This window comes from Hyla sarda, chromosome 8, assembly GCF_029499605.1.
Source record: "Hyla sarda isolate aHylSar1 chromosome 8, aHylSar1.hap1, whole genome shotgun sequence".
Classification (NCBI taxonomy): domain Eukaryota; kingdom Metazoa; phylum Chordata; class Amphibia; order Anura; family Hylidae; genus Hyla; species Hyla sarda.
Genome location: NC_079196.1, coordinates 19,208,277 through 19,223,407, shown reverse-complemented (window position 1 = coordinate 19,223,407; position 15,131 = coordinate 19,208,277). Strand labels below are relative to the sequence as shown.

At 48.0% G+C, this 15,131-nt stretch overlaps 1 protein-coding gene across 1 annotated transcript; it reads left to right on the top strand.

The window, feature by feature from the left end:
• The first annotated feature begins 7,234 nt into the window (after positions 1-7,234).
• On the top strand, positions 7,235-13,623 carry LOC130284719 (tubulin alpha-1A chain-like). The gene is made up of 4 exons (XM_056535389.1): positions 7,235-7,429; positions 7,936-8,158; positions 8,282-8,430; positions 12,575-13,623. Exons 1-4 carry the CDS (start codon positions 7,427-7,429, stop codon positions 13,556-13,558), a joined length of 1,359 nt encoding a protein of 452 aa, XP_056391364.1. The 5' UTR covers positions 7,235-7,426; the 3' UTR covers positions 13,559-13,623.
• Positions 13,624-15,131: the final 1,508 nt, after the last annotated feature.

Here is a 15,131-nt window from a genome sequence, read left to right as displayed (position 1 = left end):
AGTAGTTCACCACTACAGACACAGGTGCATGTATGGGATAAATCTGTCGTTGATCACACCAACGAACCGAGAGTCTCCAGGCTGATCGATAAGCCGATCTAGTCCCAGGGGCCCAGGCCAGGGCGAGGAGATCCCTAGCTGATCTTGAAAAGTCGTGATCCGCATCCGGGACCCCGAAACCAACCACGCTAGGAGAGGTAGGTTGCCCTCCACTACCAGAGGGTGGAGACCCCCGGTCGGGTTGGAGAGGAGCTGTGGAAATTGGGGTAGAAGTCTGGGATAATCCACAGCCATCCCCAGAAGAAGAGGGAACCACGGCTGTGTCGGCCACCAAGGTGTGATCAGCACAATCGTCGCTCTCTGGTTCATCGTATGTAGGAGAACCCTGGAGATCATCTGGAATGGGGAAACGCATAATGCGTTCCCTTGGGCCAGATGAGACGGAAAGCGTTGACTGCCGACGCCTCCGGGTCCGGCCTCCAGCTGAAAAAGCGAGGTAGTTGGTGATTGAGGCGAGAAGCGAAAAGATACGTGCATAATGGACCCCAAAGCTGCCTCAACCGTAGGAAAACGGACCGATCCAGCCGCCAGTCGCTGGAATCTAGTAAATAGCGAGAATTCCAATCGGCCACCGTGTTGGAGACCCCCGGAATGTACTCCGCTACAGGGATAATGTTGCGGTCTAGGCAGAAATGCCAGAAGTCCTTGGCAAGATCCGCTAGGATCCTGGACCTGGTGCCCCCTAGGCGGTTGACGTACTGAACCGCCGCCACGTTGTCCATGAGTAACAATACACAACAATTGGACGCCTGTGGCATGATGCTCTTGACGGCAAAAAATGCAGCCAGAAGTTCTAAGGCATTGATGTGCAGGTCGACCTCCGTGGCGGACCAAGTCCCTCCTGTGGAAGCCTCCCCGCACCGAGCACCCCAGCCGAGGCGGCTCGCGTCCGACTCTATGATGATGTCCGGACAGGAGTTGAATATGGTTTTGCCGTTCCACTCGACGGCATGACGAAGCCACCATTGCAACTCCTCGATAGCTGCCGGACAAAGGGGCACCTCGTCCGTGTATCTGAGGCCCTGGCGCAGATGCATGATCTTGAGTCTCTGAAGGGCCCTGTAGTGTAAAGGGCCGGGAAGATAGCTTGGATAGAGGCCGCTAGAAGCCCCACCAAACATGCTAGTATCCTTAAGGATAAGCACCCTTTGCGCAAGACTGTCCTGATCTCTTTGCGGATCAGGGCCAGTTTGGATTTGGGGAGGCGGAGAACGCACGGTTGGTGTCCACCAAGAAGCCAATCTCCTGCCACCATCTCCTGCTTTGGGACCAAAACCGACTTTTCTCGGTTGACTATGAAGCCCAGACCCTGCAGCAACGATACCGTCCACGACATGTGGAGGGAGGCCTGAGCTTTGGAGCGAGCCATGATGAGGAGGTCGTCTAGATAAATGATCACACGTACCCCTCTGCTCCTCAAAGATGCCACCACCGGTTTCATCAGTTTGGTGAAACACCACGGGGTGGACGAAAGGCCGAACGGAAGGCAAGTAAACTGCCACATGCGGTCTTTCCAGAGGAAACGAAGAAAATGTTGCGACTCTTGGTGGATAGGGACGGTGAGGTAGGCATCCTTCAAGTCTACCTTCACTAGCCAGTCTCCTGGTTGCAACAGATCGCGAAGGGAGTGAATTCCCTCCATCTTGAAATGGCGATACGTGACATGTTGGTTTAGGTCCCGAAGGTTTATGACTGGACGGTAACCGCCCCCTTTTTTCTTCACAAGGAAAAGGTTGCTTACGAATCCTAGGGAAGATAGATCGATCTCCCGGATCGCCTGTTTGGATCGGAGATCTTGGATCTCGTTGTCTATGAGAACAACGCTTTGTTTTGAAAATCGGATAGGGAGTCGTCGCACACCTAGAACCGGTAAGGATTGGAGTTCTATGTGAAATCCCGCTACTGTCTGAAGAATCGACGCGTCTGCCGTAATCGCAGACCAGGCGTGGGAAAAATACATCAGACGCCCCCCCACAGGCATGTGAGAATGTGGGATACAAGGTGCACTTACCGGTAGGAGGACGGGAACGGGGGTCCCACGTCCGCCACGTCCGCGCCAGGGTCGGCCTCTAGGTGGGAAGAAAGGCGACGGTTGTGCCATTGGGACGGTGTAGGACGGAGGAGCCTGGTGATATTGGTATTGGGCAGAGGGTCTGCCCTGTGGCCTATAGGAGGAGGTGCGGCCGGCAGATCGGCCTCTACCTCTGCCGGCCCGGGGAAAAATCTTACTGGTCCCCGATTTTTTTATTGAAGTCTGGGCTTTATCCAAGCCCGTAAACAGGCCGACAAACCTGTTAATGTCTTTCATTAGGTTGTCCCCAAAAAGCATCCCTGCTGCTGCAGGACCAGACTCGGTCTCAGCCAGGTGGGACAGCTGCGGGTCGAGGCGCATAAGAATCGACCGTCGCCGCTCAACCGAGCAGGTGGTGTTGGCAGTACCCACTAGACATATGGCCCTCTGGGCCCACCCACGGAGTTGACGGGTATCAACGGGTTGATCCGTCGTTGCGGCCTGCTCAGACAGGTTGAGTATCTTAGTGAGAGGGCCCATTAACCCCTTAAGGACCAAGGACGTACCGGTACGTCATTGGTCCTGCTCTTCTGATATAACGCGGGGTTACACAGTAACCCCGCGTCATATCATGGCGGGCCCGGCGTCATAGTGAAGCCGGGACCCGCCTCTAATAGCGCGCAGTGCCGATCGCGGCGCCGCGCGCTATTAACCCTTTAGCCGCGCGCTCAAAGCTGAGCCGCGCGGCTAAAAGTGAAAGTGAAAGTTCCCGGCTAGCTCAGTCGGGCTGTTCGGGATAGCCGCGGCTAATCGTGGCATCCCGAACAGCTGACAGGACAGCGGGAGGGCCCCTTCCTGCCTCCTCGCTGTCCGATCGCCGAATGACTGCTCAGTGCCTGAGATCCAGGCATGAGCAGTCATCCGGCAGATTCGTCGATCACTGGTTTCCTATGAGAAACCAGTGATCAACATAGAAGATCAGTGTGTGCAGTGTTATAGGTCCCTATGGGACCTATAACACTGCAAAAAAAAAGTGAAAAAAAAAAGTGAATAAAGATCATTTAACTCCTCCCCTATTAAAAGTTTGAATCACCCCCCTTTTCCAATAATAAAAAAAACACAGTGTAAATAAAGATAAAAATAAACATATGTGGTATCACCGCGTGCGGAAATGTCCGAATTATAAAAATATATCATTAATTAAACCGCTCGGTCAATGGCGTGCGCGCAAAAAAATTCCAAAGTCCAAAATAGTGCATTTTTGGTCACTTTTTATATCATTTAAAAATGAATAAAAAGTGATCAATAAGTCCTATCAATACAAAAATGGTACCGTTAAAAACTTCAGATCACGGCGCAAAAAATGAGTGCTCACACCGCCCCATACACGGAAAAATAAAAAAGTTATAGGGGTCAGAAGATGACAATTTTAAACGTATTAATTTTCCTGCATGTAGTTATGATTTTTTCCAGAAGTCCCACAAAATCAAACCTATATAAGTAGGGTATCATTTTAATCGTATGGACCTACAGAATACATATCAGGTGTCATTTTTACCGAAAAATGTACTACGTAGAAACGGAAGCCCCCAAAAGTTACAAAACAGCGTTTTTTTTTTCAATTTTGTCGCACAATGATTTTTTTTCCCGCTTCACCATAGATTTTTGGGCAAAATGACTGACGTCATTACAAAGTAGAATTGGTGGCGCAAAAAATAAGCCATCATATGGATTTTTAGGTGTAAATTTGAAAGAGTTATGATTTTTTAAAGGCAAGGAGCAAAAAACGAAAATGCAAAAACGGAAAAACCTCCGGTCCTTAAGGGGTTAAGTCCAAAATACGCTCTTGAATGGTTTTAAAAGAGCGTTCTATTCCCTTTTTAGGGAATTTACCCGATTTCATCAGATATTTCGTCAAGATGGGATCCACCTCGGGGGTTGCCACCACCTTATTGGGAATAAAGGGTCTAGGACACTCAGCCCTCAGCTTGTTACGGCTGGTCCTGTCCAGGGATTTACGAGCCCAGAGCTCCACATACTGGGCCACGTGGGGGAGCGGGGACCATTCGCCCGATCTTGGATGAGAGATCGAATCAGGATGAAAAAGGGGTTCAGCTAAGGAGTCTAGGATTACATTGCCCTGCGTAGCAGGGTTGGCGTCAGTGTCAAACGCCGTATCCCCAGCATCCTCATTAGTAGGAGTGGACTCATAGTCGTCAGACTCGCTGGATGAACCCGACGAATCCTCATCAGAGGAATCTACGTACGAGTCGGGTTTGGTCCGCCTAGCGGACCTGTGCCTCTTCTCTTGTAACTCCCTGAGGCCCAAGGGTCGAGTGGAGTCTGATGGATGCTGGGGTTGGCAGACCGGGGTAGGAGCTGCCTGGAGCACATTATTATCTTCCCCTGCCGGGGAGTCAGATGTCGCCAAGGTATGCTTCCTTTTATGGGAAACCTTGCCTTTTTTAATTGGTGGTTCTCCGCCCTGAAATGGCGGGATAGACATACCGGACACCGCTTGTTGCGATCCGGAGGGCACCATGGCGGAGGCCAGAGCCGCCTGAACTGATTTATTAATTAAATCCTGTATTTGATTGGCGGTCATGAATTGGGCAGAATCTAAAGAGGAACTCTCCCCTCTGAGGGGAACGGATGAAGGCTCCTCAGCCATGGTGAATGACAGGTTAATAGTAAGTCTGTTTTGATAAAAATCTGGAATACAGGTGTATAGGGTTAAATAATGCTGAACCTGAAGTGAGGAGAAGGAATAAATTCCTGTCCTAACAAAAAAGGGGCAAGGATCTACCTACAGGCAAATGCTGACACTGCTAAGTTCAGGCTCCGTCCTCCACACCGCTAGCGTTGCACTGGCGCAGCGGTGGGAGGCGAGTCTGAGAGTCCCTGCACCCAGGGACGAAGTCTCGCGAGACTACGTCCGACTGGGCCCCGATTGGAGCGCCTCCCAGTGACGTGGGCAAAACCCCGCCCCTCTCCGAGCGTAGGCCGCGAATGAAGACGCGACCGACACCTCGGAGGATCCGCCCCTTTCCCGCGCGTGCAAAAACGCGAAGAAGAAGGATGAGGAGAAGACTGAGGCGCAGGTAAAATGGCGCCGGAAGGGGGGGGGGGGGGAAGGGGCAGAAGGATCAGAGCGGTGAGAAGGGGAAAAAGAGAGAGAGAATAGAGGAGTGGAATACCGGCGCAAGGGAAAAACTAGCACCGGAGATGCCGCTGTCCGACAACAGAGGAAAAGTAAAACAATATGTGAAGGGGAGAAAGAGAATCGCTCCCACAACGCAAAAGACCTCTATAAAGCTATTATACGAGAAATAAAGGAAAAAACTATGTAATCACAGAAGTACTTAGCTTGTATGCTCTGCTATGAGCAGAGAGAAAGAGGCGGATCTATATGTGGGCAGTCCTTATATAGGGGCTACAGGTGAGGAGTGGCCGCTGTGGTCCTGGGACTGCTGGGAGTTGTAGTTTTTTGTTTTACATTGAATTGATTACTGAATTGTTCTGCTATGGGCATTATTAAAGAAAGAATAATGCATAAGATATGAGCCTCCTGTCTGATATATAACTCAGGATCAGTACAGGATAAGTAATGTAATGTATGTACACAGTGACCTCACCAGCAGAATAGTGAGTACAGCTCTGGAGTATAATACAGGATATAACTCAGGATCAGTACAGGATAAGTGTCACGATGCCGGCTGGCAGGAGGTGGATCCTCTGTGCCAGAGAGGGATTGGCGTGGACCGTGCTAGTGGACCGGTTCTAAGTTACTACTGGTGTTCACCAGAGCCCGCCGCAAAGCGGGATGGTCTTGCTGCGGCGGTAGTAACCAGGTCGTATCCACTAGCAACGGCTCAACCTCTCTGACTGCTGAAGATAGGCGCGGTACAAGGGAGTAGACAAAAGCAAGGTCGGACGTAGCAGAAGGTCGGGGCAGGCAGCAAGGATCGTAGTCAGGGGCAACGGCAGGAGGTCTGGAACACAGGCTAGGAACACACAAGGGAACGCTTTCACTAGGCACAAGGGCAACAAGATCCGGCGAGGGAGTGCAGGGGAAGTGAGGTATACATAGGGAGTGCACAGGTGAAGACACTATTGGAACCACTGCGCCAATCAGTGGCGCAGTGGCCCTTTAAATCGCAGAGACCCGGCGCGCGCGCGCCCTAGGGAGCGGGGCCGCGCGCGCCGGGACAGGACCGAGGGAGAGCGAGTCAGGTACGGAAGCCGGGATGCGCATCGCGAGCGGGCGCCACCCGCATCGCGAATCGCATCCCGGCTGGAGGCGGTATCGCAGCGCACCCGGTCAGTGGATCTGACCGGGGCGCTGCCGTAGCGAGGATGTTGTGAGCGCTCCGGGGAGGAGCGGGGACCCGGAGCGCTCGGCGTAACAATAAGTAATGTAATGTATGTACACAGTGACCTCACCAGCAGAATAGTGAGTACAGCTCAGGAGTATAATACAGGATATAACTCAGGATCAGTACAGGATAAGTAATGTAATGTATGTACACAGTGACCTCACCAGCAGAATAGTGAGTGCAGCTCTGGAGTATAATACAGGATATAACTCAGGATCAGTACAGGATAAGTAATGTAATGTATATACACAGTGATCTCACCAGCAGAATAGTGAGTACAGCTCTGGAGTATAATACAGGATATAACTCAGGATCAGTACAGGATAAGTAATGTAATGTATGTACACAGTGATCCCACCAGCAGAATAGTGAGTACAGCTCTGGAGTATAATACAGTATATAATTCAAGTAATTTACGTGAGTCAACATTTTACGGTGATGAGAGGTGGACATATTCGTAGACGTTGAGCACATTATGAGAGCATGAGATGGTATTGTCCACAGTTCACACTTGCCTTACCCATTATGGCTGTATGGTTGTGTATGTAGTTGTACCTGGGCTGAGGCCTCATGGTAATTTCTTGCCTCTTATTGGTGCTCGGAGTTTTGTCCTTGAGGTTTTACATTTGTCATCTGATACAGAAGCTTTGTTGATTCCTATTGATACATTTGTTGATACACTGTGACCAGCGAGCTGTTTCTACAACTACCACCACTGATACATTGCATCAAGTTCTCATACTTTTATTCATCATTCTTATTCTTCACAATAATCAGTCGCTACATTTCATGAATTGGAATGATTTGATTGTTCGTGGCTGGGGACATTGTGTCCTGGAGACATTTCACCAGCGTTACCTGGACAGCTTTCCGATCAATATATCCGGTTACGGGGACACTCCTGCCTCCCACATTATATAAGGGTCCACGTAAGCGTCAGTCATGACAGCAGTAGCTTAAGGCTCAGACTATCAACATCATGGTGAGTGACCCTATATGTGGTGGGATGTGCTGGTCCATACCATCTAGGAAGATGGGGGGTGGGGGGGAGAGATAGTTGAAACTGATACAAGCAAAAATCTTAATCCTTCCAGTACTTACCAGCTGCTGAATGCTCTAAAGGAAGTTGTGTAGTTCTTTACAGTCTGACCAAAGTGCTCCATGCTGACACCTCTGTCCATGTCAGGAACTGTCCAGAGCAGGAGATATTTGCTATGGGGATTTGCTCCTGCTCTGGACAGTTCCTGACATAGACAGAGGTGTCAGCAGAGAGCACTGTGGAGAGACAGAAAAGAACAACTCAACTTCCTCTGGAGCATTAAGCAGCTGATAAATAGAAGTAATTTACAGGTCTGTATAACTTTCTGGCACCAGTTGATTTAGAAAAATAATTTTTCCACCCTTTAAGTGTATAACTAAAATGATTACATTCTCATAAGAATTTTTTTCCTAAGTATTGGTTCTCACTACATCCTTTTAACTTTACAGAGGGAGTGCATCTCAGTCCATGTTGGTCAGGCTGGAGTTCAGATGGGAAATGCCTGCTGGGAGTTGTACTGCTTGGAGCATGGTATCCAGCCAGACGGGCAGATGCCCAGTGATAAGACCATCGGTGGAGGAGACGATTCCTTCAACACCTTCTTCAGTGAGACGGGGGCTGGTAAACATGTCCCCCGCGCTGTGTTTGTGGACCTGGAGCCCACTGTGATAGGTGAGTACATCAGCTCTGACTATGGCTGTTGGGTAGAAGAGATGTGGGTGAAGTTCTGGAGAGATGATTGGGACAGACAGTTCTGGATCTCACATAGAAACCTCTATTATTTCTGTCCTACAGATGAGGTGAGGACTGGAACCTACAGACAACTGTTCCACCCGGAGCAGCTCATCACCGGCAAGGAAGACGCCGCCAATAACTACGCCCGAGGCCATTACACCATTGGCAAGGAGATCATTGACCTGGTGCTGGACAGGACCCGCAAGCTGGTGCGTTCTTTCCTCATATATCGTTCTTGTATCTCATCCACATATCCCGACCTCATATGCAGTCTTTAAATCCTGTCATCATATCACGTCCTCATATCCCGACCCGTCCTCATATCCCGTCCTCTTATCCCATCATCATATCCTGACCTCATATCCCATCCTCATATTCCACCATTATATCCCATCCTCATATCCCATCCTCTTATCCTGGCCTCATATCCCGTCCTCATGTCCCCACCTCATATCCCGTTCTCATAGCCCAACATCATATCCTTTTCTCATATTCTGACCTCATATCCTAACCTCATAACTCATCCTCATATCCAGACCTCATATCCTATTCTCATATCCCAACTATACATCTCATCCTCATATCCCATCCTCATTTACCAAAGTCATATCCCGTCCTTATATCTTGTCCTCATATGCTGACCTCATATCCTGCCCTCATATCTCGACATCAAATCCCATCCTCTTATCCCGATTTCACATTAAAGGAAGATTTATCAAAACCCGAGCCATGGACCCAGTTGCCCATAGCAACCAATCAGATCGCTTCTTTCATTTTTACTAAGGGTTCTGCAAAATTAAAGAAACAATCTGATTGGTTGCTATAGGCAGGTTTTGACAGGGGTCAAGTGCTGGGAAAAATAACTGTGGGAACTCACTCAAGTTTTCTAATGAAGGGCTGGTCCTGCTAATGGGAAAGGTGTTGATGATGTGAAAAAAGTACAGGAACTCAGTTCCCACACATTCCTGCAGGACTTGACCCTTGAGTTTTGATAAATCTCCCCCTATGACCTCATATCCTGTCCTAATATCCTGCCCCCACACACTAACTATTCTCTGCACTTGCGTGCTGGACAAGTGGCGGGATGTGTAAAAGTCCTGGGCAATCTCTGCAGCCCAATAGTAACACGATCAGGAGGACATGTACCGGAAGTTACATAGACTTCAGAGCAAAAACCCCGACCCTCACATAAGGAAGTAGATTAGGGTTGAGTTAAAGGGGTACTCCGCTGCTCAACGTTTGGAACAAAATGTTCCAAATGCTTAGAGCCGGCGTCGGGAGCTCGTGACGTCATTGTCCTGCCCCTCATGATGTCACGCCCCGCCCCCTCAATGCAAGTCTATAGGAGGGGGCGTGACGGCTGTCACGCCCCCTCCCATAGACTTGCATTGAGGGGTGGGGCGTGACATCATGAGGCGCAGGACAATGACATCACGAACTCCCGGTACTGGCTCTCAGCATTCGGAACATTTTGTTCCAAACGCTGAGCAGCGGAGTACCCCTTTAACTCTACTATGTTTTTAGTTGACATATAAGTAACATGTGTTGCAAAATTTCTCCAGTCACATATATACAAACATACACATATACATACATACACACAGACATATATATATATATATATATATATATATATATATACACATACACACACAGGTTACATTACTTGTCCTGTAATATACATACACTCACATGTGGGGGAGATTTATCAAAACCTGTGGAGAGTCAACGTTGCTGAGTTGCCCATAGCAACCAATCAGGTTCCTTCTCACATTCTTAACAAGGCCTATGAAAAATGAAAGAAGCGATCTGATTGGTTGCTATGGGCAACTGGGCAATTTTGCCTCTCCACAGATTTTGATAAATCTCCCCCTATAGGGTACATTACGTATCTTTTGTCTGTGTATATATATATATATATATATATATATATATATATATATATATATATATATGGGATCTGAGGCTCCTCCACAGTCAGGGTTTCGGGGCTGTGGTTTCCATGACAATGAGATAACAAGATGCTTGTCTGTGGTGCAGTAGTAGTAGTAGTAGTAGGCCTAATAGCCAGGTAATCTATTACAGTGAGAAAGTAACATGGTGTGTGAGGTGAAAACAGACACATACATCTATCGAGTTCTGCTTTATATCCTGCAATGTTTAGTTAAAGGGGTACTCCGGTGGAAAACTTTTATTTATTTATTTTAAATCAACTGGTGCCAGAAAGTTAAACAGATTTGTAAATGACTTCCATTAAAAAAAATCTAAATCTTAATCCTTCCAGTATTTATTAGCTGCTGAATACTACAGAGGAAATTCTTTTCTTTTTGGAACACAGAGCTCTCTGCTGACATTACGAGCACAGTGCTCTCTGCTGACATCTCTGTCCATTTTAGGAACTGTCCAGAGCAGCATATGTTTGCTAAGGGGATTTTCTCCTACACTGGACAGTTCTTAAAATGGACAGAGATGTCAGCAGAGAGCACTGTGCTCGTGATGTCAGCAGAGAGCTCTGTGTTCCAAAAAGAAAAGAATTTCCTCTGTAGTATTCAGCAGCTAATAAGTACTGGAAGGATTAAGATTTTTTTAATATAAGTAATTTACAAATCTGTTTAACTTTCTGGCACCAGTTGATATCTTTTTTTTTTTTTTTTTAAGTTTCCACCGTCGTACCACTCCAGGACTTGATCCCGGCCCCTCCTGATGTCCTGTAGTAAGTTCACTATGACCACTTCCTCTGACAGAGAGTTCCATAGTCTCACTGCTCTTACAGTAAAGAAAAACCTTCTGCAGTGGTCGGACCCCCATCATCTCCTGCCTGGCACCCAGTGTTCTGAAGCCTTGTTGTGAGAACGAACTGAAGGAAGGAAGGAAGAAAGGGAGCACCCACCTGGAGATCTTGCTGTGTAGATTTATTCAAGGTTCAGATCACGAACCTCAGTATCCCATCACCCCGTGATCCGAGCAGAGCTGGAACGGCAGGAGCTGGCCAGCTCCTGCCGTTCCAGCTCTGCTCGGATCACGGAGTGAAGGGATGCTGATGCTCGTGATCTGAACCTTGAATAAATCTACACAGCAAGATCTCCAGGTGGGTGCTCCCTTTCTTCCTTCTTTCAGTTCATTGTGCATATGCTTTTACCTTTCCGTGTAGCACCACCAGATTGCCTGTTTTGCATTGCATCCACCTCCGTTTGCACAAAGATCCACGACTGTGGGTATGAAAAGGCTCCAATCGGCGCTTCTCCCGGGAGTTTCAGGAATATTAGTATGGCAAGGAACACTCGGATACTCGAGTGATGAAAGGACAATAAAATGTATTCACATAAAAAAGCTCTAGGACTACGCGTTTCAAGGGGAGTGACCCTCTCTTCATCAGGTCCTGATGAAGAGGGGGTCACTCCCCTTGAAACGCGTAGTCCTAGCTCTTTTTTTATGTGAATAAATTTTATTGTCCTTTCATCACTCGAGTATCCGAGTGTTCCTTGCCATACTAATATTCCTGGAACTCCCGGGAGAAGCGCCGATTGGAGCCTTTTCATACCCACAGTCGTGGATCTTTGTCCATTCTACCTGACCGACCTGAGACCTACTTCGGACGGGAGAGCTCCTGGCTGCACCCCGGCTAACCACCCTGATAACGGGCGAGAGGCTACTAAAGGTGAGCAGACTGTGATTAACCCACATTGCTCCTCCATTCTACCAGAATAACGGCACATTGCTGCGCACTTTTGTCTGTCTTTTTTTCCTTCATATAGTATCCACCTCCGTTTGCCACACAGTCAGTCAGCCTTCATTTGCTCTAAGCGCAAGCAGTGCCCAGCTGTTTTTCTTTTGTTGTTAAGTAGTTTGTTGTGAGAACATCAGCTCTTCCTTCGCTTAGAACAGCTGTTGCCGTCACGCACCCTCCATGTATCTCTATGGGTGAGCTGGAGATACAGCATACAGGCTCTCCCATAAAGATACATGGAGGGAGTGTGCTGACCACAGCTGTGTACGGTGGTCACCGAGTGGAGGTCACTCCATGCATGAGCAGAGCCAGGCTGCCAGGCAGGAGATTCTTTAGATAGGGGATAAGGTGTAATGTACCCGATTTCTCCTTTTAAACATTAACTAGAATGGCTTATCATGTTACCCAACTTCACGGGGTGAATACGATCTGTACCTGGTAATTCAACTAGTTAGTCATGTTCTAAGCCTCATTGTACTTCTAGTATGTTTAGTTGGTGGCTGGATGGCCAAGGATGCATGTTTTCATTGTCTTCGGGAGAAGAAGATAAAGCTTGTTGATGTTTATGCTGTGGACTAAAATTTACTGTACAAATGCTGTGTAATCTCTGTATATATATCTCATAGGCCGATCAGTGCACAGGTCTCCAGGGCTTCCTCATCTTCCACAGTTTCGGTGGTGGCACTGGATCAGGCTTCACCTCCCTCTTGATGGAACGTCTCTCTGTTGACTATGGCAAGAAGTCCAAGCTCGAATTTGCCATCTACCCAGCCCCCCAGATCTCCACTGCTGTGGTTGAACCATATAACTCTGTCCTCACCACCCACACCACACTGGAGCACTCAGACTGCGCCTTCATGGTGGACAATGAAGCCATCTACGACATCTGCCGCAGGAACCTGGACATTGAGCGCCCAACATACACTAATCTGAACCGTCTGATCGGTCAGATCGTGTCCTCCATCACAGCCTCTCTCAGGTTTGATGGTGCTCTGAATGTGGACTTGACAGAGTTCCAGACCAATCTGGTGCCCTACCCCCGTATCCACTTCCCCCTGGCCACCTATGCCCCCGTCATCTCTGCGGAGAAAGCTTACCACGAGCAGATCTCCGTGGCTGAGATCACCAACGCTTGCTTCGAGCCGGCCAACCAGATGGTGAAATGTGACCCTAGACACGGTAAATACATGGCTTGCTGCCTGCTGTACCGTGGTGATGTGGTCCCCAAGGATGTCAATGCTGCTATTGCCACCATCAAGACCAAGCGCTCCATCCAGTTTGTGGACTGGTGCCCAACAGGGTTCAAAGTTGGTATCAATTACCAACCACCGACTGTGGTTCCTGGTGGAGACCTGGCCAAGGTGCAGCGCGCTGTGTGCATGTTGAGTAACACCACCGCCATTGCCGAGGCCTGGGCTCGCCTGGACCACAAGTTTGACCTGATGTATGCCAAGCGTGCCTTTGTGCACTGGTATGTGGGTGAGGGTATGGAGGAAGGAGAGTTCTCTGAGGCCCGAGAGGACATGGCCGCCCTGGAGAAGGATTATGAAGAGGTCGGCACCGACAGCGTGGAAGGAGAGGGAGAAGGAGAGGAGGGGGAAGAGTATTAAATATTTATGCAATGATCTGTTGTATATCTGTAACACATATTTCCAGTAAATACATTCGGCTGAAGCTGCCACATTCTGTAATTTACGTTTTTTTCTTCTTTGTCAGTAACAATCGTCACCTTTCAGTTTTGGTTGAATATAAATGAGGTGACACCGTAAACATGTCGGTGCCCGCACCGCGATACAGAATGATACATTATTTCCTTCCTCTATGGTTGGACTGTTTCCCTTGGTTCGCAGTGAAGAAAATGGAAGTGGAATGTAAAATTAAGAAAATCTTAAGAGTTATTGGGACCGCGGCCTCCAGACACACTTGGCTGGTGGCCATGATAAATATTCAGCGGATAGAATTAAAATTCCTTCTTATCTAGATTAAAGCGCAAGGTTTACGCCAAATGAGCCAAGTTATTAATCCAGACTACCGAGAAGAAGAAATCCGCAGGAATACCCGTATGCTGTCCAGGCATGCTGGGAGTTGTAGTTTTGTAACACCTGGAGGTTAACAGAGACATGTCGTAAACTTTAATAGGTTGGGGTCTGGGTGTTCAGACCCCGACCGATCGCTAGAACGAGGTACACTATCAACATTTTGCATCATAGATCAGTGTTCCCCAACCTGTGGCAATACTACAATTCCCAGCATGCCCTCCAGTTATAGTGTTGCAATAACTGGAGAGCACCAGGCCGGGGAACACTGTTATATATGGTGTAAAGAAAAGAAAAAGACAGCCTGCAGGGGTCACTGTTGTGTATGGACAGAAAAGAAGGTCCTAAGGAAAACTGGGAAAGGGTAACAGTGACGCCTTCAGACGGCAAGGTGGTACTGCACATCTCTGACATTTTTTAAACACTGTTCTCAAGAAATACCGTAGATACATTTCCTTCTATGTGCTATGGACTGATGCGGAAAATACATACATTCTAAACACAGCTACATAGTTTATAAGTTTGAAAAAAGACCATAGTCCATCAGGTTCAATCTATATCCCTATTGTGTCCCTACTATGCTGACCCAAAGATGTAGACAGAGCATGCATTCTATGCTGGACAGGTCCCATTCACATGGAAAAAAATTCAGTAGCATATGTTTGCTATGGGGATTCTCTCCTACTCTGGACAGTTCCTAAAATGGACAGCAGAGGTCAGCAGAGAGCACTGTGGTCATGACATCAGAGGAAATGCATTTATTTTTTGGATTTCTCTTTAGTATACAGCCCCTAAAAAGTACTGGAAGGATTAAGATTTTTTAATAGAAGTGATTTACAAATCTGTTCAACTTTCTGGCACCAGTTGATTAAAAAAAAAAAATAGGCTTCCAAGGGAGTACCCCTTTAACAATGATCTCTACAAAAAAAATGCAGAAAAAAAACCTTCAGGGTGCGTTCACACGCTCTTTGTGGGTTTTCCGCAGCGTATTTGAAAGGGGCGGGCTCTTCTCGGCTGTCCATAGCAGATTGTCCGTGGCGGAATTTACGCTGCGGAAAATCCGCCTCAATCCCTACTGACTTCAATGGGGCTTGCGGCGGATCTGCTATGGACAGCCGAGAAGAGCCCGCCCCTTTCAAATATGCTG